General features: G+C 47.9%; 2 protein-coding genes across 2 annotated transcripts in view; one reads left to right on the forward strand and one right to left on the reverse strand.

Annotated features, from left to right (window-relative positions):
• PARP12 (poly(ADP-ribose) polymerase family member 12) overlaps positions 1 to 11021 on the forward strand; it is a 39554-nt gene extending 28533 nt beyond the window's left edge. The window contains exons 9-13 of the mRNA XM_017880362.1: positions 393 to 489; positions 6033 to 6108; positions 7357 to 7487; positions 8406 to 8557; positions 9881 to 11021. Coding sequence (XP_017735851.1) covers positions 393 to 489; positions 6033 to 6108; positions 7357 to 7487; positions 8406 to 8557; positions 9881 to 10206 — 782 coding nt within the window. The 3' untranslated portion in view covers positions 10207 to 11021. The remainder of the gene's footprint in view (positions 1 to 392; positions 490 to 6032; positions 6109 to 7356; positions 7488 to 8405; positions 8558 to 9880) is intronic.
• Positions 11022 to 14440: 3419 nt separating this feature from the next.
• TBXAS1 (thromboxane A synthase 1) overlaps positions 14441 to 24263 on the reverse strand; it is a 196621-nt gene continuing 186798 nt past the window's right edge. The window contains exons 11-13 of the mRNA XM_017880363.1: positions 18497 to 18634; positions 16876 to 17038; positions 14441 to 14709 (exon numbers count right to left, since the gene is read on the reverse strand). Of these exons, the coding sequence (XP_017735852.1) occupies positions 14635 to 14709; positions 16876 to 17038; positions 18497 to 18634 (376 nt within the window). The 3' untranslated portion in view covers positions 14441 to 14634. The remainder of the gene's footprint in view (positions 14710 to 16875; positions 17039 to 18496; positions 18635 to 24263) is intronic.

A 24263-nucleotide genomic window follows, 5' to 3' on the forward strand; every position in this document is an offset into this window, starting at 1 on the left:
ACATTAACTCTCAGTCCCACTAACTCAAGATGTGGTAGTTTGGTCTCAGGCTGGGCTGAGGCCTTTTTTTAATATCCAAGCTGGGAAAAATTGCCAAGCAAAATAATGGTTTAAACAAGATTGGAAGGAACAATTTAAAAGCACTCATGTATAATTGATATGTCAATTACTAATCATTCCTCTATTCATTAAACCCAGTCTCCTAAGGATACCTGTTTTCTTTATGAATATTTGAAATGTGTACAATTGCCTTATTTTTAACAGACTGATTCTGGGCTTTACACATTTGGGTAAGCTTTCAAATCTGTCTAATTTGTGTTTATAAAACATTGCCATCCTGTGTGTATGTATATGTATATATATATTTTTTCACTGGTTATGTTTTTTTCCAGCATTCATTCAGAAAAACCTGGTCTATGGCACAACTAAAAAGGTTTGCCGCAGACCCAAATATGTGTCTCCCCAGGATGTGACGACCATGCAAACCTGGTAGGTTGCAGTGGGGGGGCTTGGTACTTAGGATGTAATCAGCTGGGGTGTGCTCTGCCGCAGCGACAGAAAACCTGCCTCAGACAGCATGCGGGCACTCATTGGCTTGTACAGCGAGGTGCTCTCGCACTCTTACCGTTTGTCTTCTACTAGTTGGACCAGAGTGGGAATTATCCTGTGGGTCGAAGCTTTGTGATGCATAATTAGAAGGCTGCCTGTTGTGATCTGTGATGATTCCCTGGAAAAGACGGACTCTGAAGGCGAGTCTAGACTTGAAGCCAACCCATCCGTTGGTCTTTTCCATGGAATCATTGAGTCATAGACTTGAATTTTTTTAATGTTGAAATGATGAAATAATGATGGAATTACACCAGTAAAAACCTATGTATTTCAGTATTTGAATATCACAGAATACCAAAACTCTAAAGACAGATATTGCAGTCACTAATGGGCGAGCTTCATCAGGGTGAGTTTCTTTCAGTCCCAAAATGGCTACCAGGAGCCACCAGGTTAGCCTATGGCCTTTGAACCCCTAGAAGGAAGGAGAGAAACCTCTTATACCAGATGAGGGGAAATTCTTGTGCTTTGCACTGATCAGACCCCATCTCAACCACTGGTGTTATTTTAGGCTTGGGGAGGTGGGATGGGAGTGGAACTGAGAGGAAGGGGTCAGTGTTCTCCAAACCACACAGCCACATACTGGAGGAAGGTGGCCTCCATGGTGGAGAGGGACCACAGTGCCCATACAGTTTGGGCTTGCCACAGCCAGTGCTGGGATTTTAGGCAGTGTTGCTGGTAGCTGGCTGCACCTGCTGTTGGCCGGAGAGGTCTGGCTCATGTCTATTTCGTGGAGAACTGACAATGTCTCTTTTGGTTCTTTTGTTTTGTGAAGCATGCAAAGGTCATTTTTAAAAGAGTTTGGTACAAGATAGAGGAGAAAGGTATTATCAGTCCACGAAACTGCCTTGTGAGTCAGACCTAACAAAATAATTTCCTGGGAATGTGCCTTACTTTTTCCTTTTTAAATTAAAATTTATTTTTGTGTTGGGTGCAGTGACTCACACCTGTAATCCCAACACTTCGAGAGGCTGAGGCAGGTAGATTGCTTGAGCCCACGAGTTTGAGACCAGCCTATGCTCCTGTAGTCCCAGCTACTCAGGAGGCTGAGATGGGAGGGACGTCTGAGCCCGGGGAGGTCGAGGCTGTAGTGTGCCGAGATCCCACCACTGCACTCCAGCCTGGGTGACAAGAGTGAGACCCTGTCTCAAAAATAATTATTATTATTGTTTTTGACTGTGTAAAAAACTTTTACGTGATTAAAAGTCAAACCTATATAAAATGGTATTCTCTGTAGTCTGTAACGTCCTCCCTGTTATCTCTGCCCTGTTCCCACTGTGGGTAACATTAGTTTCTGGTTTTTCTTTTTTATGTTTCTCTTTGCAAAAATAAGCATTTGCATACACACATATGAAAGTATTTTCTTCTCTTCTTGCATGAAAGGGAACATGCTATCCACGTTCTATACCCTTTTTTTTTCCACTTAAAAATAGATCCTGATAATCACTTTGTTTCAGTTCATTAACTTCCTCAATCTGTTTCTTCTTTCCTGGTTCTCCTTAATATGTATGTACCATAGTTTACTTAATATGTCCCCTTTTCATGGATGTTTGTGTTGTTTTCAGTCTTTTGCTATTACAAAGTATAATGCCGTGAGGAACCATTTGATGTATGTGCTGTTTCGAATTTTGGAGGTATGGCCTGGTGCAGTGGTGCACACCTATTATCCCAGCACTTTGGGAGGCCAAGATGGAAGGATCACTTGAGCCCAGGAGTTTGAGACCAACCTGGGCAACATAGTGAGACTCTGTCTCTTTTTTTTTTTTTAATTAAAAAAACCCACAAATTTTGGAGGTATCCTATTAGATCAGAGTCCTAGAAAGTCAGCCAAGTTCCTTTCCATGGGCTTGAATCATTATGCACACCCACTAGGATGCATGAGATGCCTCAGAGTGAATTGTCAGGCTCTTGAGCTTCTGCAGTTCTCAGGGGTAAAAGATGGGTCAGTGGACTTGAGTTTGCTTTCTCTTAGGAGTGAGGTTGAATATTATTTCTAACATGTAAGTGCCATTTTTGCTTCTTTTTCTGTGGACTGTTGGTCTTTTATTCATTTTTCTATCAACTTTCTGATATTTTTTTTAAATATCAAGAGCCTTTTATCTATTAGGGAGATTTGCCCTCGTTTTGTTATATAAATGGCAAATATTTTCTCTTAGTTTGTTGTTTGCCTTTTGACTTTGCCTATGAAGTATTTTACCATAAAGATATATTTCTTATTATTTTAGTTAAATGTATCAGTCTCTGATTCTGGATTTAGAGTTTTGGTTGATTATGACCCTTCTATTTCTGGAAGTCATTTTTTATTCTTTTCCTATACAAAGCCTACTTTAGACAAGGTTTGGAAAAGTCTCTCTGCTTTCTGAGAGTAGATCTCTCTTGTTGTCATTCTAATTTAGTTTTCAGGGGGCCACAAGAAGAAGAAGATGCCAAATGTCCAAACTAAAAGTGATTCAGACTAAGATCTGAGTGATTTGGGGTCTCCTGTAAGCAGAGTGTCACACACTGTTCACACAGATGAAGAGTTCAGTTCTTCTCTCTGACCCATGTGCCAGCAGCTGGTTGTCATTAACTGCAGCAGCAAGTCTGCTTGGGCCTGCATGGCCAACTGGGAATCTGAGGGTAGATCATTTTCAGAAACAACTTTTCTATGTACACAATTAATGGAGTCATAAAACATAATGCCCATATTCAGAAGTTATAATACAGGAATGTCATGTAAAATTTATTTATTTATTTATTTACTTACAAGACAGGATCTCACTCTGTCACCCAGGATGGAATGCAGTGGTGTGATCATGGCTCACTGCACCTTCCACCTCCCGGGCTCAAGCAGTCCTCCCACCTCAGCCTCCCAAGTAGCTGGGACCACAGGCATGCCCCACCATGCCCAGCTAATGTTTTTTATTTTTTGTAGAGACAGGGTCTCACCATGTTGCCCGTCCTCCATGAAAATGTTTCATTCATGTGATTGGGTCTTATTTTTTCTTTTCTTACCTTTTTTTGTGTATATATGTATTTTAAAGGCTGTGGTAGAAACTACATGTTCTTCACTTACATACAAGTAAATCATTGTCTTTGTCCTCCTGTCTTTTCTTCCTTTTGCCTTCCTCTCAACTTTTTTTAAACCTCAAGAGGCACTGTTATTTTGTACTCTGAAAGTTTCATTAAATGTATTCACATTTTTACCTTAGATTATTCAGATTTCAGATTACTTTAGATCAGGGATGTCCAATCTTTTGGCTTCCCCGGGCCACATTAGAAGAAAAAGAATTGGGCCACACATAAAATACACTAACACGAACGATAGCTGAGCTAAAAAAAAAAAAAAAAATCACAAAAAAGTCTCATAATATTTTAAGAAAGTTTACAGATTTGTGTTGGGCCGCATTCAAGGCTGTCCTGGGTCACATGCAGCCTGCGGGCTGCAGATGGACAAGCCTGCCTTCAATGAAGATTTGTTGAAAACTCTGTTTTTGGTTTGTCTGAATATGTATGTATATATTTATTTATTTTGAGATGGAGTTACACTCTGTCGCCCAGGCCAGAGTGCAGTGGCATGATCTTGGCTCACTGCAACCTCCGCCTCTTGAGTTCAAGTGATTCTCCTGTCTCAGCCTCCTGAGTAGCTTGGACTACTGGCGTGCGCCACCATGCCTGGCTAATTTTTATATTTTTGGTGGAGATGGGGTTTCATTATGTTGGTCAGGCTGGTCTTGAACTCCTGATGTCAAGTGATGTGCCCACCTTGGCCTCCCAAAGTGCTAGGATTACAGGTGTGGGCCACCGTGGCCAGCCAGTATGTATTTATTTTGCTCTCATTCTTGAAGGAAATTTTCACTGGGTATAGAATTTCAGGTTGTAGGGATTTTCTCTTGGATCATTGGTGATGACCACTCTGCTGTATTCTGGCTTCCATTGTTGCTTTTGAGAAATTGCCTGTTGGTCTAACAGGTGCTGCTTTGGCAGTAATCACTCTTTTTTCCTTTGGCTACCTTTAAGAACTTCTGATTGTCTTGGAGTTATGCATCCTCACTAAAGTGTGTCTAGGTATGTGCTTTTTATTTATCATGGCTGAGATTCTTCGCACTTCTTAAGCTGCGGATTGGTGCGTCTCGTCAGTTCTCTTTGAAAATTGCCTCCACTGTGTTCTCTCTCCTCTCCTAGAGCTTCACTTAGGTTCTGATCATATTCCAGTTCTCACTGTTCTCCATGTCTCAACTTCCTTCCTGCATTTTCCATTTCCTTGTTGCTGTGGGTCGCATTCTGGACAATTGCATTTCACGTATCTTTCAGCTTACTGATTCTCCGTCCAGCTGGTCTAATCTGCTGTTAAGCCTGTCCACTGCACTTTTATTATTAAGGATTGTACTTACCATTTCTGTAAGTTCTATTTGGTTCTTTTTAAGATCTTCCAGGTCTTTTTATAGTTTCCTGTTCCTTACATATGTTTTTAAAGTTTGTCTTTTTTTTTTCTTTAAACATAGGAGGAATAATTGTTTTGTAATCTGTCTGATAATTTCAGCATCATAAATCTTTGTGGGTCTGTTTTTGGCTGATTCTTGCTGCTGGTAGGACCTTGCTTAGTTATTTTTGAACTGTGCCATTTTCCAAGGAAAGTTATTTGTGGGAGTGCTTTGAGGCTCAGGATGAAGGTATATGTTTCATGCCAGCAGAAACAGAAGGTAGATCTATTTAGAAAGAACAGTGTATTCTGAAATTTAATAGGAATGATTTGTAATTATAGTTTCACAGTCCTTGTTCCTGAACCCTTGAGCCATATGTCTTTTGAACCGCTTTTATTTATTTATTTTTAGAAAGATAATGTGATGCTTGTATCACGTGACACTTTATATTTTAGCACATTAGTATTTCTGCAGTAAAGAATATGCATAGTCAGTTTAAGAAGGATAGATACAGACCACAATGGCCTCTTACTAACTTCAGTCAAATTTCTACTGCCAAATGAGTTTTGATGTCACTTAGGTTTTTAAAAAAATGTTTTATTTCATTTTTTCTCCTGCTTTTCCTGAGCTGTATAAAAAAAGTTTTAAAATGTCAATTATACCTCATTGAGGGCTTAAAATAATGTCTTTAGAGCTCTTAGAATTTCAGAATTGTGGATAAAGGTTTATGGCCCTGTGTGTACTCTTTTAACCGTGTACTCCATCCCTTTTGTCCCTTTTGTGTGGTAGTTGGGACACAGGTGAGAAATAGATCTCTCAGGACTGTTTGGCTACATAGGCAAAGATAAAAGTACTCTCATGTTGTGAGTATTATGTTAACATTCTTCCTTGCCTTCTACCTGCTCTTAAAATATGATACGCTGAGACTCAAGACTGGTGATATTGGCTAGCAGAGACCACCTATGGTAGATTTGCTTTGTGTAAGAATAAAATGTCTACATGTTTTTGTTTACATTTTTGTAGCAATACCAAGTTTCCAGGCCCGAAGAGCATCCCAGACTATTGGGACTCCTCTGCCCTGCCAGACCCAGGCTTTCAGGTAGGGGACGCATGTGCCTGGGGTTGAACAGGAACGTGTTCTGTAGAGGTGGGTATGTGTGAACAGACTCTGCTATTCCTCAGCACTGAAGAAGCTGTAAGGCTGGGGCTAATTGGGGCAGGAGAGCAGTGACAGATGTGGGCTTTTTGTTTTTGTTTTTTTTTTGCAGAGGGTTTTGTTTTTTCACTGCCCAAGAGATGGTTGTGGCTCTGAGGGGAGCGGTTGCCTTATGGAGGGAGGAGGATGAGCTGTGAAACTTGCTAGAAAGGGCAGAAATAAGGAGCTTTTGGGCTGGGCTTAACCAATAAATACCAATTTTACTAAGCGAGAAAAGGAAAAGAAGCCTGGGGAGGACCTGAGTCTGATGGACATTTGGAGGGGGGTTACTGTCAGGAGGGAAGACATTCACGACTAGCAGACAGGAGAATGGACAGTGAGTTCGGCAGCTTGTTGAGGGGCTCTGACCAGTGGGAGCTGTGCTGAGTGCAGGAGAGTACGCAGACTCACATCTGATGGTGCCCGTCTGCGTGAGGCACCTGGGGTGACGTCTGCCGGCTGGCTGACTGCGGAGCACTGTGCAACTCAGCTTTACAACATGATGGTCCCTGTCCTGGGAGGACTTACTGAGCTTGTACAAGGCACATACAGATGCCAACAGTGCAGGCAGGAAGTGCTGAGAACCTGAAGGGGTTCAACACATTTGTCTAGACAACAACTCTGTGGTCCTTGGACCATGTAGTCCAACCTGTGTCTTTGGCCTGTGTGGGACAAAAAATAAAAGAGCAGGGACATCCAGGGGATACCCAGGATGGTGGCTTAAGCATTACATATCTGTCCTTTAGATTGGTTTCACAGTGATGAGGAGCAAAGTGACTACAATTTGCAAACATAGTAAATCCTCAACATCATCAATAGGTTCTTGGAAACTGACTCAAAGTGAAACAACATACCGTCTGATGAAACCAATTTCCCCTATGCTGACTGACATAAGAGTTAAGTTCCTATGGCATGCAGTTTGTTGTTTTACTTAAAATTGCAGTTTCCAAGAACCTATCAATGAAGTTTCATGAGGACTGATTGTCTCCTGTGCCTGGAGAGATCATGTCATCAGGGGAGGTGGGAATGTGGTTGCTGCTGTCTGGGCATTTGTGCTTCTGCAGTTCTAATGTTTACAAGAAGCCTTGGGAAGGGACTGATTTATATTCTGCACGTTGACGATAATGCATTAAAAACATTTACCCCTTGCAGAAGATCACCCTTAGTTCTTCCTCGGAAGAGTATCAGAAGGTCTGGAACCTCTTTAACCGCACGCTGCCTTTCTACTTTGTTCAGAAGATTGAGCGAGTACAGAACCTGGCCCTCTGGGAAGTCTACCGGTGGTGCGTTGGGGCTCGCTGTTGGTGGGCTGGTGGCTTTGTCCCTTCACACTGCTGGCTGATTGCCACATGTGGCCCGGGTTTCCAGGATAAGCAGAGCGACAGGGCTGCCGTGTGCTGGGAGCTGTGTGTCTGCTGTCCTTCATCCACTCCCCCAGGGCAGTGTGGTAGCACATCCCATTGTAGAGATGAGGGCACCGAGGCCTCCCGGAGCATACCACCTGATCCTGTTCATGAGCACTGGCAAAGCCAGCACTCTCACTTCTCCATTCTGCCTTCCGGGAGACCAGTGGGATGGGTCGGTACAGCCCACCACACCCTTAGCCCCAGGAACACAAGGCTGTGGCTGGAGAGCAGGGGTCTTAGGTTCATGCATGAGGACTGGCTTGTCCTTGGACACCCACTCACTTGTCTATGTGGGGAGGAATCCTACAACAGGTCACCATAGCAGCCTGGGTCTTGCTGACCTGTCCCCACATGGGGTTGGGGCAGTGTCATCTGTACTCTGTGCACAATGATGAAGTCTGGGAACAGAGAGGAGAAGGATGGGCACCCACTGACTGGCAGCCTCAAAACTCTCCTACAGCATCCCAGGGCTCAACTCCATCCAGGGGCAAGGTGGGGGCGGGGTTGGGGAAAATGGTACCCATTTTCCAAGGGCTGCTCTGCTTTTGGAGTCCAGGGAGCCGCTGCAGTCTGGGGCTGCGGAGGGAGGGTTTTCACCCAGCTCCCACGATCCCCCTTCTTTCCCACACCCTGACTTGTGGCTGGAGCCTCACAGGCCTAGTCTGGGTAGCCTGTGACCTGCATCTCCTGGTCTCAGGACACTTTTGGAATTTTGGAAAAATGTTTTGTATCAGGCCGGCTGTATTTGGTGGCCGGCACACTCTTGCCCCAGCACACGTTCTTCTGTGATTCTAGGCAAAAAGGACAGATGCAGAAGCAGAATGGAGGGAAGGCCGTGGACGAGCGGCAGCTGTTCCATGGCACCAGCGCCATTTTCGTGGATGCCATCTGCCAGCAGAACTTTGACTGGCGGGTCTGTGGTGTTCACGGCACTTCCTATGGCAAGGGTAAGGCATGACTGGTCTCCATCAGCAGAACCCGTGTTGCTTCGCCCCTGCGTAGGAACAGACTGCGAGAGGGCATGAGGGGACCAGCCTGAGCCAATGAGCAGGTTCAAACTCTGTGTGTGGTGGTACCTGGGCATGGCTACCAGCCACCTCCTTGCTCTTGCTTCTCTGGGCATGACCAGGAATTTGACCCCAGCCGTGGGCAGGGTGGCCTGCCTGGGCTGGTGTGTTGCTTCCCTGTGGAGCAGAGGCCCTGGAAGATGGTGACAGAGATGGGAGAGGAGAGGGGATACCTTCCCAGCCCTGATCAAGTCCCTGACTGTGCCTGTACTATTGATTTCCTTAGAACAGAAACCAGAAACCCTCAGAGATACTCACGTAAACATGTATTCTAGCTATCCTGTGAGTTATCTGAGTGTTTTCTTGTCGTCTTAGTTATTTTTAAACTTGCCAAAGAAAGTTTTAAAATGTTATTTCTTTGGAAATAATTCCAAATTCAAGAAAATTAGAATAATAATAGTAAAGAAAAACTCTTTGGGTACATTTTACCTGGATTCATTGGTTTTAACATGTTGCCACTTCTCTCTTTCTCTCTCCCGCTCTCTCTTTCTGAACCATTTTCAGGTAGGTGGCATATATTGTCTCCTTTCACCCTTTAACACATCCCAAGAACAGGACATTATCTTCTGTAACCACAGTATGCTTACCAAGTTGAGAACATTTTCTGCCCAGCAGTCCATGTTCCAGGTCCATCAGTCAGTTCCCGTCTGAGGTAGCAATGGCATGGGGTCAAGATGGACAGCAGCCAGTGGTAGACTTGTGAATTAAAATGTATAGGTGACAGCTTCCAACTCAGGTTTCCATTTGACAAGGCTCATAATTCTATGCATTGGGCTGCCGGAGTCTTCAGACTGCTTCCATATATGGGATCTCATTCATTTTCCATGACAACCCTGTAAGGTTGGGCTGAACAGCCCCATTTTATGCCTGAGGAATCTGAGGTTTTGGGGATTAAGTAATGACGTGTCCAGAGGCCTTTAGGTTTTGTGGGGCAGATCTGGAACTTGAAAGGAGTTTGCTCTCTCAGTTTGGTAACTCCTCAGATGCTGCCACTCAGAAGGGTGTTGGTGTCACTGATGCATATGACTTCATGAGGGAGAGTGGAGACATGGCACAGAGGGAGGGAGGGAGGGAGATGCAGGGTGGAAGAGTGGAGGCCCCTGGTTATGCACATCACCAGGACGCTGTCCGGAATGGGCTGACCCACCCTGGCTGCGGGCCCCTCCACCGGGCACCCAGCTGAGCCCTTGTGTGTCATTTCAGGGAGCTACTTTGCCCGAGATGCTGCGTATTCCCACCACTACAGCAAATCTGACACGCAGACCCACACAATGTTCCTGGCCCGGGTGCTGGTGGGCGAGTTCGTCAGGGGCAATGCCTCCTTTGTCCGCCCCCCGGCCAAGGAGGGCCGGAACAACGCCTTCTATGATAGCTGTGTGAACAGCATGTCTGACCCATCCATCTTTGTGATCTTTGAGAAACACCAGGTCTACCCGGAGTATCTCATCCAGTACACCACCTCCTCCAAGTCCTCGGTCACGCCCTCCATCCTGCTGGCCTTGGGCTCCCTGTTCAGCAGCCGACAGTGAGTGCACCGGAGTGTTCCAGGCCTTTCACCTGCTCTGCCTTGAAATGGCTATTTGGGCCTTTCCTTTTCTTTTTAAACAGAAAACTTTTAATGAACTATTCATTTAATGTTGACCTCTCAATGAAGTTATATTATTAATCTATTGCTAATAATGATTTTTACTTTTAAGTCACTTTTGGGCTCACTAGTGGACTAACCAGAAGTGGTTGTAGTTGAGTCCAGTTTTGCTTTTAATAATGTGTTGAAGTTTTAGTTTTTACTCTTTGTTGACTTTGCTGCTTATTGGCACCAGGGACAGAGTTTCTAGATACAATTTTATGGATTGGTTTTAATTTTTATGAGTTTGTCTCTGCAGTGATTCGGTTTCTCAGAGTCTCATGGCACCATAGTTTTACCAGAAGGACACAGTAGCCACTGGTGGAGGACAGCCCAGGGGTGGCATAGTCACTTCCACCTGTTGCTCTGACACCAACCCAGGCAGCTCTGCTGTGGCTTCTGCTGGGCTCTGGCATTAGTTGGTCTGTGTCACATTGTCAGAACAGGTGGCTGCTGTGTGGTGCCATCGAGTCCCTGCTGGTTCCCCTTGTCCTGGTAGGGTCACCCATTGCCCAAGGAAGCACATCCACTTGGCAGGTGACCTGGAGGAGTAGCTTCCCTGAGGACCCCAGGCTTGGCCTGTGAGTGCCCAAACCCACATTTCCTAAGCACACTGGACACCCTCCGAATGTGGGTTTTAACATCCCCATGAGATTGAATACCTGTGCCACACATGTCACAAAAGAGTATGGAAATAAAAGAAAATTTATCTGAAGCGGATGAAGACTGAAGCTCATTTGTCTGCGTCTATGGATTGAGCACCTGCTGGGTGCCAGGCGTTTTTCTGAGAGTCAGGGTTTGCCTTTGTTCATTTGGGCTGCTGTAACGAAACACCATCGACTGAGCGGCTCATAAACAGCAGACGTTTATTTCCCAGGTTTGGAGTCTGGAAAGTCCAACCTCCTGCTTCCTCATAGATTCGGTCTTCTCACTGTAACCCCACACGGGGTAAGTGCCTCTTTTATAAGGCACTGAATCTCATTCATGAGGGCTCCGCCCTGGTGGTCTAATCACCTCTACTTTAGATACCATCACCTCAGGGGTGAGGATTTCAACATTGGAATTTTAGGGGTCATAACATTCAGACCATATCGGGGCTGTGACAGAGCTGATGTCACGGCTTGGTGAGCTGTGTGTGGATTTATTATGAAGACAATGAAGCTGAAGGTTCAGGGCCCCTCACTTGCTGGAGCCCTCCCCAGGCCCTAGGAGGGCCCTAGCAATATGCTCACGTGGTCATAGGTTTTGATGAAATTTGCAAACGTTACGTATTTTTTTTCTTTCCTCCAATTCATAGGTAAGTTTCAGGCCCCATAAGACCCAGGTTCACCATTGAGCAATGTGCTGTGCATGTGGAGAGTGTGTTGTGTGTGTCCCCGACATGTGGCAGTTTACAGGAGCCTCCCTTCTGGGCATTGGCTGGTTCTGGTCCTGTTGGCAGAGGGGCTGGCAGGGCCACTGGTGTCACCAGGCTGTCAGCCCTCCCTGCTCGGTCCTCACTATCTGCTTTTTGCCCAGCCTTCACCTTCCTGAGGACATGTGTCTTCTGGCAACTTGCTGCTTGGGCTTCAGTTGGCTTGCCTGTATTTCTCAGGTCCAAGGTGAGTATGAACCCGTTTTTCCATCTTTGGAGTGATCTGAAACCTTAACACAGGCAAGTACAATCAAGCTGGAGGAGAGCCAGGGTAAATGACCAGAGAAACAGCAAGAACAACACAGCTTCACCCAGCAGCTGGGTCAGCCACGTGGTTATCCGTGGTATGATTTTCAGAACCCCCTCCAAATTTCCCTCACAGCCTGACTGATCCTGCCATTTCACTCATTGCTTTTTCATTAAGTCATTGGTCCTGCTATGGTGTAGTTGGGCAGGGGGCAAAGAGGTGTCAGAGAAAACCATTAAATCAGATGCACGTCTGTTGCTCACATGTAAGTGAACTGATCCTATGCTTCTGAATCATCTGGGAGCTGGGGAGATTCGGGGAGCAGAACTGGTTCATTGAGGGTGTAGATGGGGAGAGCGGCCAGAGGAATCTGGTGGGAGATGCTCAAATGCTCCGGAAAAGTCCACTGAGCTGTGAAGACTGCGGCAGCCATGACTGGGTGACCTGGGAGAAAGCAGGTTAGGAAGAGCAACTCCTTGGACCAGCAATGCTAGGGAGGGTGGGAGCCATGTGGCCAGATTGCCTGATGACGGGGAGGGAGCTGTTCCTGCCGGTGCAGAAAGGGTGGACGTTGTGATGGGAAGGGGTCGAAATGACTGTGACTCTCAAGATGTTTGATGCCAAGAGGTGGTAGGATCTGGGACATGGGGGTGTGTGTGTGGGATTGGCCAGAATCTTTGTGAGGACCCAGTTGGGAATCTAGCAAGAGGGTTTTTTGGAGGACCAGGCGGTACAGTTCCCTGCCCTGTGATAGCTGGTATTGGATGTGAACAGTGGGATTTAAGCAGAGGTGGGGTTGGTGGGTTCACACAGTAGAAGGACGAGTCCAGTGACCCCAGCTCTTGAGGAGGCCTCTACCACTGTGTCTGAAGGTGATGACCACCTGAACTGGGAAGGTGAAGAAGCTGGATGGAGCTGACGGGCCGGGGGTTGGGGCCGGAGGTCCCAAAGGAGGGCTCAGGTTGTGGGGCTGTGTTCCAGGCAGGGAGCTGAGTGTGCCATTGGGCCTGTCTGCAGGCTGAGGTTCTATGGGGTGGTGGCCATGGGGAGGTCAGGGATTGTGGGACAGGCAGGGAGGCCAATGGTTTTCTTCAGTGAGTCTGAGTCCCAGGCTGGGCATTGCAGAGGGGCCAGGTAATGGAGAAGGGCAGGTGGTGGCAACAAGGGTGTGGGGAGGGCCACAGGACAGCCCTGCACCTTGAGGCAACAGTCACTCACAGGCCTGGCCCAGTGCTGGGCAGCTGGGGTGTCCTCTTCCTGCCTGGAGGGCCAGAGAGTGAGAGAAAGGGCCCCCCCAAGGGGGACTTTGAGGGACACAGTGGGTGCTCTGGGCTGAAGGGGATGGGGGACCATCAAACATTGGAGGCAGCAGTCCCAGCAGTGAATATGTGGAAACCCGTTCTGCCAACACTCGCAAAACGGCCTGAAGTTTCTAAAGGTGGGTCATCAGCATCTGGGTGTCACATAAGGGGCCTCCAGATTTCTGCAAGATCGTTCTCTATACAACATTCAGCCCCTTAAAGCTGCTCAGGTGTCAACTAGAGGAGGAAGAGATCTTTGATCGAGGCCAGCCTCCATATTTTACAGAAGAGGCCCCTGAGGCACGGAGGTGATGCTGCTCTTCACCAGCAGCCACGAGTGCACAGCTGCTGGTGGCAGACCTTGAGACTGACCTTGCAAGTGCTTGGTTGAATGTGAACTGCTTAGCAACACAATAATTACTTTTACAAAAAAATCACCTCTGTGTTTTGATTCTTTGATCAAAATTAATATAGTGGTTTTTTGTTTTGTTTTTTTGTTTTTTTTTTGAGATGGAGTCTCGCTCTGTCACTCAGGCTGGCGTGCAGTGGCGCGATCTCGGCTCACTGCAACCTCCACCTCCCTGGTTCAAGCAATTCCCCTGCCTCAGCCTCCCAAGTAGCTGGGATTACAGGTGCCCGCCACCACGCCTGGCTAATTTTTTTGTATTTTTAATAGATACAGGTTTCACCATGTTGGCCAGACTGGTCTGGAATGCCTGACCTCAGGCAATCCACCCGCCTCGGCCTCCCAAAGTGCTGGGATTACAGGCGTGAGCCACTGCGCCCGGCCAATACAGTGTTCTTTAAAAGAAGAAGTATGTCATTTTTCAGACTCTCATTTTTCTGTCGATTAAAACTTGACTATAAAGTTGGTACTACCCTACCTGGGAAAATCAAAGCATTATAAAGCTTTGGAACCACTGTTGAGGTTGAACTTCTGATAAATGTCATTCTCTACAACTCCACAATGCACGAGAAGCCGAAAGAGCCATGAGCTGGTGCCATCAGGACAGGCTTACCTGGGTGTCCTCGTGTGTCCTGCACCATGGATTCCTTTCAGCACAAGCCTGGGACTTCCTTTAAAACCCCACATTCTCAGTTGTTTTGTCAAAACTACATTTTCGCTTATTAAAAGCAATCCTTCATTTAGGGAGTTAGAGCACTGGTTCAAACCCCATTGGCAATGTCAAAACAAAGTGCAACAAACGTTTATTAAGCATTTAGGAAATGTTATGTAAAGAACCTCTTATCCTTGCATGCCAGGCACTCTTTCAATCCCTTCAGTGACGTTTTTCCAAAATTCTGAATATCCACACTCAGGATTTTCTTTGAATTTGGGGGTGCCCTCCCTCCACCCGGCAGCCTTCTGTGTCAGCGGGATACAATCTTGATATAGACACCGTTTTTTGGACCTAGGGCAGATTTGGATTCTAGCTGCAGCGGTACCTAAAGTAGAGAAAATTAAAATATTTGTCAAAGAGATAGTAGCATCTCACTGTACAAATGAAGACTTGGAGGTTCAAGAAGGCCAAGTCCCTTGTCCAAGGTCACACAAGAAAGCAGAGAGCAAAGGCCCAAACCTATCTTTCAGTGACTGCAGCCATCCCTGCCGATCCTCCCCATCTCACTCCCCAGTCCTGGCCAGTAACAGCAATGCCCTCTGGCTGAGGGCCTCTGGGGAGAGCAGCTTCATGCTGTTCCTGCTCATATGTGCTGTGGTCTGGCCTCACTGACATCCAGAAAGCTTTCCTGTGTCCAAAAGGCAGAGCCAGTGGTGGACTTGGGGCTCTGAAGAAAAGCCAAAGAATTACTCAAGGAGTTGGGTTTCCTCTGGAGCTATGGGCAAAATGATGACCCAGTGGCTAATGTGACAGCAAAGAGTCACCAGGGTCTTAGTGCTTGGGGCTGCACGTGTCTCCTGTAGGAACCACAGCCCTCAAAGACATCTGAAAAAGCTGCAGGCCCCAGCACTTGTCAGCAGACAAGGAAGAATGGGGAGCCCTTGACTCATGCTGGTTCTTAAGCTGGGGAGTACCAGGCATAAGCAGGGTTTGGGAGACTGGTCTGGCTGTTACATAGAGATCATGGGGAAGTGAGGCAAGCCCCACACACGTGGAAGCCCTGACGCAGTGGGGCTGCTCCTCCGTCTGCCACTTGACCTCGCTTGGTTTGGCTCTGCGCTGTTGATCTGCCCCTCCCTCTCTCCAGCCTAGAGTGTGTGGACGCGCTCAATTTCAGTACCTCAGACTGTGTCCCCCACCCAAGCTCATTATTCCTCCAGGACCAGCAGCTGGTCCCATGTTCTCTGTCAGAGGCACTGCCTGTTTCAATCTAGAATTGTCGCTGTCTGTCACTGTGTCCTTATGCCTTCCTGTGCCTGCCTGTCCAGGTCTGCAGCTGAACAGAGGGTTCCGGGTGGCAGGACCAGCATGAGGATAGGTGCAGGGGACAGCAGTGGTCGGAATGGACAGGGAATAGCCAATGCTGTGCAGAGATGCAGTCAGATGTCAGGAAGGAGGGAGAGCTTGAGAGTGAGCAGGATCTGGGTGAGGACCCCCGTTTCTTGCATCTCTGGCTGTTTATCCATTTGCTCATTCGTGTTGAATGAATGAGTGAGTACCTGTCATGCGCCTGACATAATAAGCTAGATGCTGCAGAGTCCAACAGTGAATATGACAGGCTGGGTCCCTGCCATCACGAAGCCTGCAGTCCAACTGTGTGGCCTTAGGCAAGTTATTTAACCTCTCTGAGCTTTAGTTCCTTATCTAAAGAATGGGAATAATCACTCCTACTCTGCGGGATTGCTGTGAGTGTGAAAGGGGGTGATACAGGCTCCCTGACCTGTTGAGGAATTGGTCTACTGGATCTGGAGTGTGTGATGTGCGGGGGAAACAGGGCTGCAAAAGTGGGTAGGGCCCCATTTCAGGGGAGCCCAGCTCTCTGGGTGAGGACGGGGTCTGTGCACCAGTCTGGGACCTCAGGAATGAAGGCCTATGTTGGGAAGAGTCTGTGTCACCACTTGTGAGAGGGACCAGGCTGTGGCCCTGGGGACATGTGAGTGTCTGCACAAGAGGGGAAGGCAAAGCTGGGGGTACCCTTCAAGGAGTTGAAACCCCTCAGCTTCCCCTTCAAGCAGACAGCACTTTGCTCTGTCAGGAGGAGCCAGAGGAAGTGTCTCCAGCTTCTGTAGGACGAGCCATGCACCTCCCCACCCCACAAAGGCAGGCGCATGTCACAACTGCAAATGCCATTGTCTCTGTGCCCTTTGTGGAAGTGAGAAGAGCTACAGCAAGGTGAGGTCCAGCCCTGATGTGCAGAGAACAATACTAATAACAATGATTTAACATGTACTCGGGTTAGTGTGCTAGGGCTTATCTGAGTGCTGTGTGAACTCACTGAATCCTCACAGGACGTTAAGAGGTAGAGGGTGTTATTATTATCATCTCCACTTTACGGATCAAGAAACTGAGGCCAAGAGAGGTTAAGGAGCTCGCCCAGGCTCACGGAGGCAGAGCCTGATGCTGCCCCCAGGCTGGCCCGCTGTCATGCAGAGAACTGAGGTGGCCCCCCCACCCCCGCCCCTGCCCCTGCCTCTGAGCAGTGGGGCCTCACCTGGGTCTCAGGGCAGGCTTGGAACTGGAACTTGTGCAGCACGTGGAGCAGTGTCAACTTGACCTCCAGCAGCCCTAGCCGCACCCCGAGGCAGCTCCGTGGGCCGGCCCCGAAGGGCAGGTACGTGAAGGGCCGGTGCTGCTGCTTGGCCTCAGCGGTGAACCTGCAGGTCCGTGTGGTCAGGGCTGGCTCAGAACACCCTCTCCCTCCCCTCTGCAGCCCTGTACTCCAGCTGAGCCACCCCTACATCTGAGACAAGGATGTCCCTAAGGCTCTGGGAGCTTATGGCTGCTCATTCCTGAGCCTCAGTCCCTCTCTGCTCCTGGCCTCCTGTCTTCCTGCACAGCCCCAGAGGCAGAGCTGAATCCACAGAATCACCTGGAATGTCCACAGCGCCCTCCCTGCCTCTCCTTAGGAATTCGGTGTGTGGCTAATAAGCCCACAGACTCACTGCCACCCACAATCAGAGTCTAAACACGGCATCCCTGAACCCCAGGGCTTGGCGATCCTAGTCCTCACCTGGGCCCATGGCACCACCTCCCCTCACACAGGATGACCCAGCCACCACCTGCTTACTTCCTTGGCAGGGTACCAGGCACCTCAGCACCTCCCGGGGCCATCCTGGGGGTGTGTCCTACTGGCTTGCCCTGCAGGTCTCTTGAACCACACTGGCAGCACCTCTCCTGCCCATGCTTGCTTTGCAGGCCCCTGCACTGGACACCTGAACCATTGGGAGCTGCAGTACCTGGAGAGCTGGAGGCCCTTCCTCAGAACTGCTGAATCTCCTACCAAGTAGTGCATTTGCCTGCAGCGTGCAGCCCATGACAGTGAAGCTAGGTGGCACTCTTCTGTAACAGCGAGCTCACTTTTTACTACCCCGGGCTTTATTGTGAGGTTGTAAGCCCTGTGGCTGCAGCGTGTTTAGGAGCTGATGTCTGTGGAATATTATTTGTGTAGATCCCATTGCTCACGCTTTCCCAGTGACTGGGTTGTAGACTTGGGCTGAATTCAGTTGGAGCCATGAAAGGTGAAAACACAACTGGTGCCGGGCCAGCCCTTCCCTTGCCAGACCACGCACACAGAGGGGGTATTGAGTGGTTCTGATGAGGACCAGGGTGTGGCCGCCTGCTCAGTTTCCAATCACAGAGTCCAGAAATGAGACAACCAAAGCCAGGTGGTGGAAGGAGGGGACCCAGGTCAACCAGCAGATCCCATGAATTTAGAGTCATGGAGACATTAGCTGAAGCTGTTGTTTTGGCATAGACGCCCGTTTTTAAAAAAGGAAATGATGTTCTGTTACTTTCCAGTGCAGACCTGAAATACAATCCTGTATCCCATGTCCTGGCTTGAATGAATGGAAGACAATCATTTGAAATTGCCTTGTTTCTTGCATGCAGGGCTGCTGAAATGCTAAATGTCTGGATTCAGTTTGGACCTTGAAAAAATGGTATAATTATTTCCTTTGGAAATTATGCCTTGCAAACATCTATCTGAATTGCCATAAGTTTTGACTATTTGGGGACACTTTTGCTAAGTCTCTGCCTCCTGGCTGCTGCCTCCACTGGTAAATTTATATCCCACACACATGCCTTCAGAGCTTTTTAAAAGGGGCAGCACTCACCTTTCAGGGTTGAAGGTCTCCGGGCTTGGCCAGTGCTCAGGGTCATGGTGCAGGGCACCCACGGCCATCTCTAGCACAGCACCTGCGGGGATGCGCTGCCCCAGCACCTCGCAGTCCTGAGCCGCCTCGCGTGTGAACCTGAGGGAAACACCAGGTTGGGGGGTGGGTGCAGAGTAGAGATGAGCAGAGCTTGGGGCGGCCTGGGCAAGCAGAGTCTGAGTGTGAAGGGGATCAGAGGCAGGCAGCACGGTGTGTGGAATGAGGCTGGGGGACACAGGATTCCCTGCTCAGCCCCCTTCCCAGGGTGACCAAGCCCCCACCCCATTAACACTCACTGCCCGGGAGCCTGCAGCCCCGAGGCTAGGCTCGCTTGCTCCTTGTTGAAAATGTACTCATCCATCTTTTCATGCATCCATTTGTCAAGCACTGAAGGGCCCCTCTTGTGCCCCATGTTGGGGTGCAAAGTGCTTTGGAAGGATTGCTTCCATAGTGGGGGCTTGGAGGGTCATTCCTGGGCCACAGCCTATCCTATCTTCCCATTCACAGCCAAGCCTCTTACCTCACCTTCTTGCTTCCTCTCCTCCCATTTCACTGACTAACCCTGCTGCCTGGCATCTGTCCCCTCCTTCCCATGGATGGTACCCATGCCAAGATCCCCAAAGAACATTTGTGGGTACGTCTGATGAATACTCTTCAGTCTTCATCTGACTTGGTCTGTCTATGTAATTGACTGTCTTCCTCTTGTACATTTCCTTGTTTTGTTTTTCTGTTTTAATTTTCATTTGGAAATAATTCTGAACTTACAGAAAAGTTGTTGTACATAAGATACCTGCTTATCCCTTACCCAGATTCACCTGCTGTTCATGCTGTGTCCATCTTCTTCTTCTTCTTCTTCTTCCTTTTTTTTTTTTTTTTTTTTTTTTTTTTTTTTTTTTGAGAGACAGAGTCTCGCTCTGTCACCCAGGCTGGAGTGCAGTGGCACGATCTCTGCTCACTGCAACCTCCACCTTCCAGGTTCAAGCGATTCTCCTGCCTCAGCCTCCCGAGTAGCTGGGACTACAGGTGTGTGTCACCAGGCCTGGCTAATTTTTGTATTTTTAGTAGAGATGGGGGGCAGTTTCACCATGTTGGTCAGGCTGGTCTTGAACTCCTGAGCTCAAGTGATCCGCCCACCTCGGCCTCCCAAAGTGCTGGGATTATAGGCATGAGCCACCGTGCCCTGCCTGTGTCCATCGTCCATCATCTTTACCATTATGTGTGTGTGTGTGTTTCTCTCAGACATTATTTGTGTGGGTTTCCTCCTCCATCGCTGGCGCTCCTTCTCCTTCTCATTGGCAGGCTCTTCTGCATCCACCAGCCTCTTAAATCCTGGCGCTTCCCAGGGATTTCATCCGCACTCCCAGACTCAATTTCTATTATCTCCTAAGCCTCCTACCCCAGCCCCAGCCTGAACCCCAGGTTTCTATTTCTACCCACAGACCCAGCCTCTCCCCTGGGTGATCCACAGAATCCTCGAAGTCGACTTGAGCTGCAGCAGATCGTCAGAATCTTCTCCTCCTGTTTCCCACACAGGCTTAAAAGCAAGCCAGAAACTGGAAGCCATCCTTGACTCGTCCCTCCCCATCTGCAGATTCATCACTGGTCTTTCTTACATTGCCATCTCTCCAGTTTTACTGCCATCTCCTTAGTTTAGATTCTTGTCTCTCCTTGACCTCTTTCCAATACAGTCTTCTCATGACAACCAGAGCTATGTCTCTGATATGCAGTTTTGTCTGCTTCTTCCCAAGGATGGGCTACCTAGGACAGGCATCTGGAGCTGGGGCAAGACCCAGGTGCTTGAGGCTGTGTGGCCCCAGAGCTGAGGCTAGAGTCACAGTTAGCTGGTGAAACCTGTAGCTCAAAGTCAAGGGCAATCAATGGATGAAGTGAGACCATGAATCGGAGAAGGCAGCAGATCGGAAGCCAGGAAGACAGGCAGTGACTTGTGATGCACAGTGAAAGGTAGTTTAGGACCTGGGTTTGGGATTAAGGCCATGAGCTGGTCAGGGGTGTTGGAGGCTGCTGGTGTTGATGCAGTCTCCAGGTTTACCTGGTCAAGCTGTGTTCAAAGCTGAGCCTTGGGCCAGTGTTCAGGGCTCCTGATGCTGTGAGATCACACCCCAGTCTGACTGCTGGAGCTACTGTAGCTTCTGAAACATCTGAACCACTTTCCAGTCCCCCAGCTCGGGTCTCCTCCTTGAGGCCTGCCAGTGAGAGCTGTTCCTGGTTCCTGGGAGAGTTCTAGCTTCCTTACTTCATCCGTTTCTTAAAACCAACACCCGTGACTCAAGAAAACACCAGTGAATCTGTCTTCCTTGCAACTTGAAAACCCGGCATGGCTCTCTTAAGCTTGTACCTTGTTGATTATGGCCCAGAAGGTGACCCTGGGAAATGAGTCTACTTGGAGCTACACAACTCAACTCTTGGACTGAGCATTGAGACCACCTGTGTCAGTGACTTCCTCTCTGCTCCAGAAAATTCTTGCTAAGGAAAATAAACCTCTGAACCAATAAATAACTTCACTGTTGGCTTCAGGAAATTAATGCAAGTTAATTTGTCTGAGCAAATCACTTTCCTATCAGGACAATGGTTTGCTGACTTGAGCAAACAGTTCACTTACCAGACAACAGTCTTACCTGTCAGAACTCCCTTCAGCTTGCCTACCTGTATCCACTCATTCCTAAATTGTTATGTCATACATTTTGCCCAATTTCAAACATTCCTTGCCATGAAAGACCTACCTTAAACCTCTGTAGCCCAAACTCCAAACCTTTTAAGTATCCTTTCCTGATCTGCTGGCTTTGAGTGCCTGTTAAACAAACATGCTGTCACTCTTCAGACCTACATGCAACCTTCTAGAAACAAAATTTGAGGTGGAGAGCTGAAGAACCACTCTCTTCCTGAACTTGGGTAGACTTTTGGACTTTGAGTGTTGACAGCACATGCTCTGAAGAGTTCTGGTCATGGCCAGGTGCGGTGGCTCATGCCTGTAATTCCAGCACTTTGGGAGGTGGAGGTGGGTGGATCAACTGAGGTCAGGAGTTGGAGACCAGCCTGGCCAACATGGTGAAACCCCATCTCTACTAAAAATACAGGCATGGTGTCATGCGCCTGTAGTCCCAGCTACTCGGGAGGCTGAGGCAGGATAATCACTTGAACCCAGGAGGTGGAGGTTGCAGTGAGCTGAGATTGCACCACTGCACACCTGAGCAACAGAGCGAGACTCCATCTCAAAAAAAAAAAAAAAAAAGTTCTGGTTACAGTTGATTTGGGATTTTAAAGGATGAGATAGAGCCTTTTAGGACGAGGGCAGAGTTACAGCCCCAGCTTCTCTTCATCACCTCCCTGCACCTCTCAGCCCACCCCCTCTCCAACTACTTCTGTGACTATAGGGTTCGATTGAGAAGTCTCTCTCTGACTTCAGCATTATCCCACTCCAACAGATCTGGCTCACAGCAAGAAAACCAAGCCCAAGAAAACCAAGCCCCGCTTCCTGCCTCCTAGCTTCCAAACTTCAGGCCACTTCCTATCCCAGGTAACACGGGGTTGGGAGGAGACACTGGTCATAGCCTCTGTCAAGGCTTGGCCTCGAGATACCCTCCCTACATAGCAAAGTTCTGTTTCCCTAACGCATCCTGTACACAGGCTCCCACTCCTGCTCCTGTCCGTACCACTCCCACACGCCTGGAATCCGTGATTCTGAGTCTTAAGTCCTTAACACAGGACATGAGAACATTTAATGAGGACAGTCTCAAACCGTCCATCAGCTGCCGTGATAATTCTGGAATATTGGAACACCAGAATTGGTCCTGGTGAGGCTGGGTTTATTTAGTTATTTATCTGCTCACCTATCTGTTATTTCATTGTGGTTATATATATATATATATATATATATATATATATATGAACATAAAATGGACCATTTGAACCATTTTCCAGTGTGCAGTTGTGTGGTTTTAGTACATTCATTGTGCAACCAGCACCGCCATCCATCTCCAGAACTTTTTCCTCTTCCTCCTCTGAAATTCTGGATCCCTTAAACACTGACTCCCTCCCCTCCCCTCTCCCTGGTCCCTGGCAGACAGCGTTCTACTTTCTGTCTTTGTGAATTTGGCCTCTCTGAGTGAGTCCTGGTGAGTCCCTGTTGTCTATGTCTCTACTGATAGCTGCTTCTCCCAGAGAGGAAAATATTTGATCAGATTGTTCATTTTACCCAAGGGCAATGGCACAATCTCATTTATGCTTTACTTTTAAAGGGTAGACTATATATGCTTATATATGAACATAACATTTCTAGAAGAATACTTAAATTTCTTTCTCTTCTCTAGGGGATGGGACTGGGATGGAGAATGGCGGCGGGGGGGCCTTGCCTTTTTTTTTTTATTCTTCTCCCCATGTTGTTAGGACTGTGTTTTTTTTTTTTGTTTGTTTTTTGTTGTTTTTTTTTTTTTTTTTTGTTAGACAGAGTCTCGCCTCTGTGCCCCAGGGGTGGAGTGCAGTGCACTATCTGCTCACGCAACGCTCGCCTCCCCCAGTCTAATCGCAATTCTCCTGCTAGCCTCCTTCCGAATAGCTGGATCACAGATTACTGCCACCATGTGCCGGACTAATTTTGTAATTTCTTAATAAAACAAGTTCAGCCATGCTGGCCAGGCTGGTCTTGAACTCCTGACCTCAAAGTATCCTCCCCTCCTTGCCTCCCAAAGTGGGCGGAATTACAGTGGTGAGCCACCTACGCCCGCTGGGACTGTTGTTGTGTGTGTGGTGTGTGTTGTGTGGTGGTGTGTTTTAATATAGTATCATGCTAGTTTGTAAATAAAAATTAAAAAATTAAAAATAATTCATGCTGGATTTTACTTCAAGCTGTAGGATTAGACTTCCCTAAAACCGGTCTAGAGGAAATGCAATGATTACAGTAATTACTGTTATTGCCCTGTTCTGCCCATAAGACATTAAAGCAGCACTGTGGCTTCTTGCCGCTACCTCTCCTGTATGAGCACTTCATGAAACAGAGAGGAATCAGAAAAAGCAGGGCTGGGAGAACCCCATTGAGATTCCTAAGCCTGCTAAATACATATTTATAATGTCTGGACCAATAGCAAACCACCAGTGCCGAAACCAGGGCAGGCAGCTGGGGTTGTGGATGCCTACACCAGTTCCAAAGGTCATGACACGCTGTCTCTTGGCATCCTGGCTCTTTTCATCTTGTCTTCTGGAAACCAGCCTGGACCCTGGAGGCAGACACCCTGGAATCTGAATAGAGAGCCTCTGCCCTTTCCCCGCAACTGATCCACGTAAGAGACCGCGGCAGAACTTTCCCAGAACTGGCAGCTGCACAGCAACTCAGCACCTCCAGTGGCACTCAAGGACAGGGCGCGTGTGTTTTCCCCACAAAGGGCCATTCTGATTTTCTTTTATGGATAAAAGTCAAAGTGTGTCAGCACGTGGGGAAAGTCAACACCGCTTTTGGGAGATGAAATAAAATAAAAAAAGCTCACCTCTCCTACATTCTCACCCCCGAAATCCTTTTACAGAAGCCAGATTGTCCTCTGTCCTGGGTGAAATTGTGACACCGTGTCTGGTCTCATAATCATGGTGATGACAAGAAAAGCCAGCAGAGCTGATAGGTGAAAAATGTAATGTAGCAGGTGGGAGCAGGCTGCGAGGCAGTTGAGGCAGGTGTGGGGTGGGTGTGGGGCAGGTTGAGGCGGGGTGGTGGCCTGGGTGT

Source organism: Rhinopithecus bieti, unplaced genomic scaffold (genome assembly GCF_001698545.2).
Source record: "Rhinopithecus bieti isolate Rb0 unplaced genomic scaffold, ASM169854v2 scaffold_11401, whole genome shotgun sequence".
Classification (NCBI taxonomy): domain Eukaryota; kingdom Metazoa; phylum Chordata; class Mammalia; order Primates; family Cercopithecidae; genus Rhinopithecus; species Rhinopithecus bieti.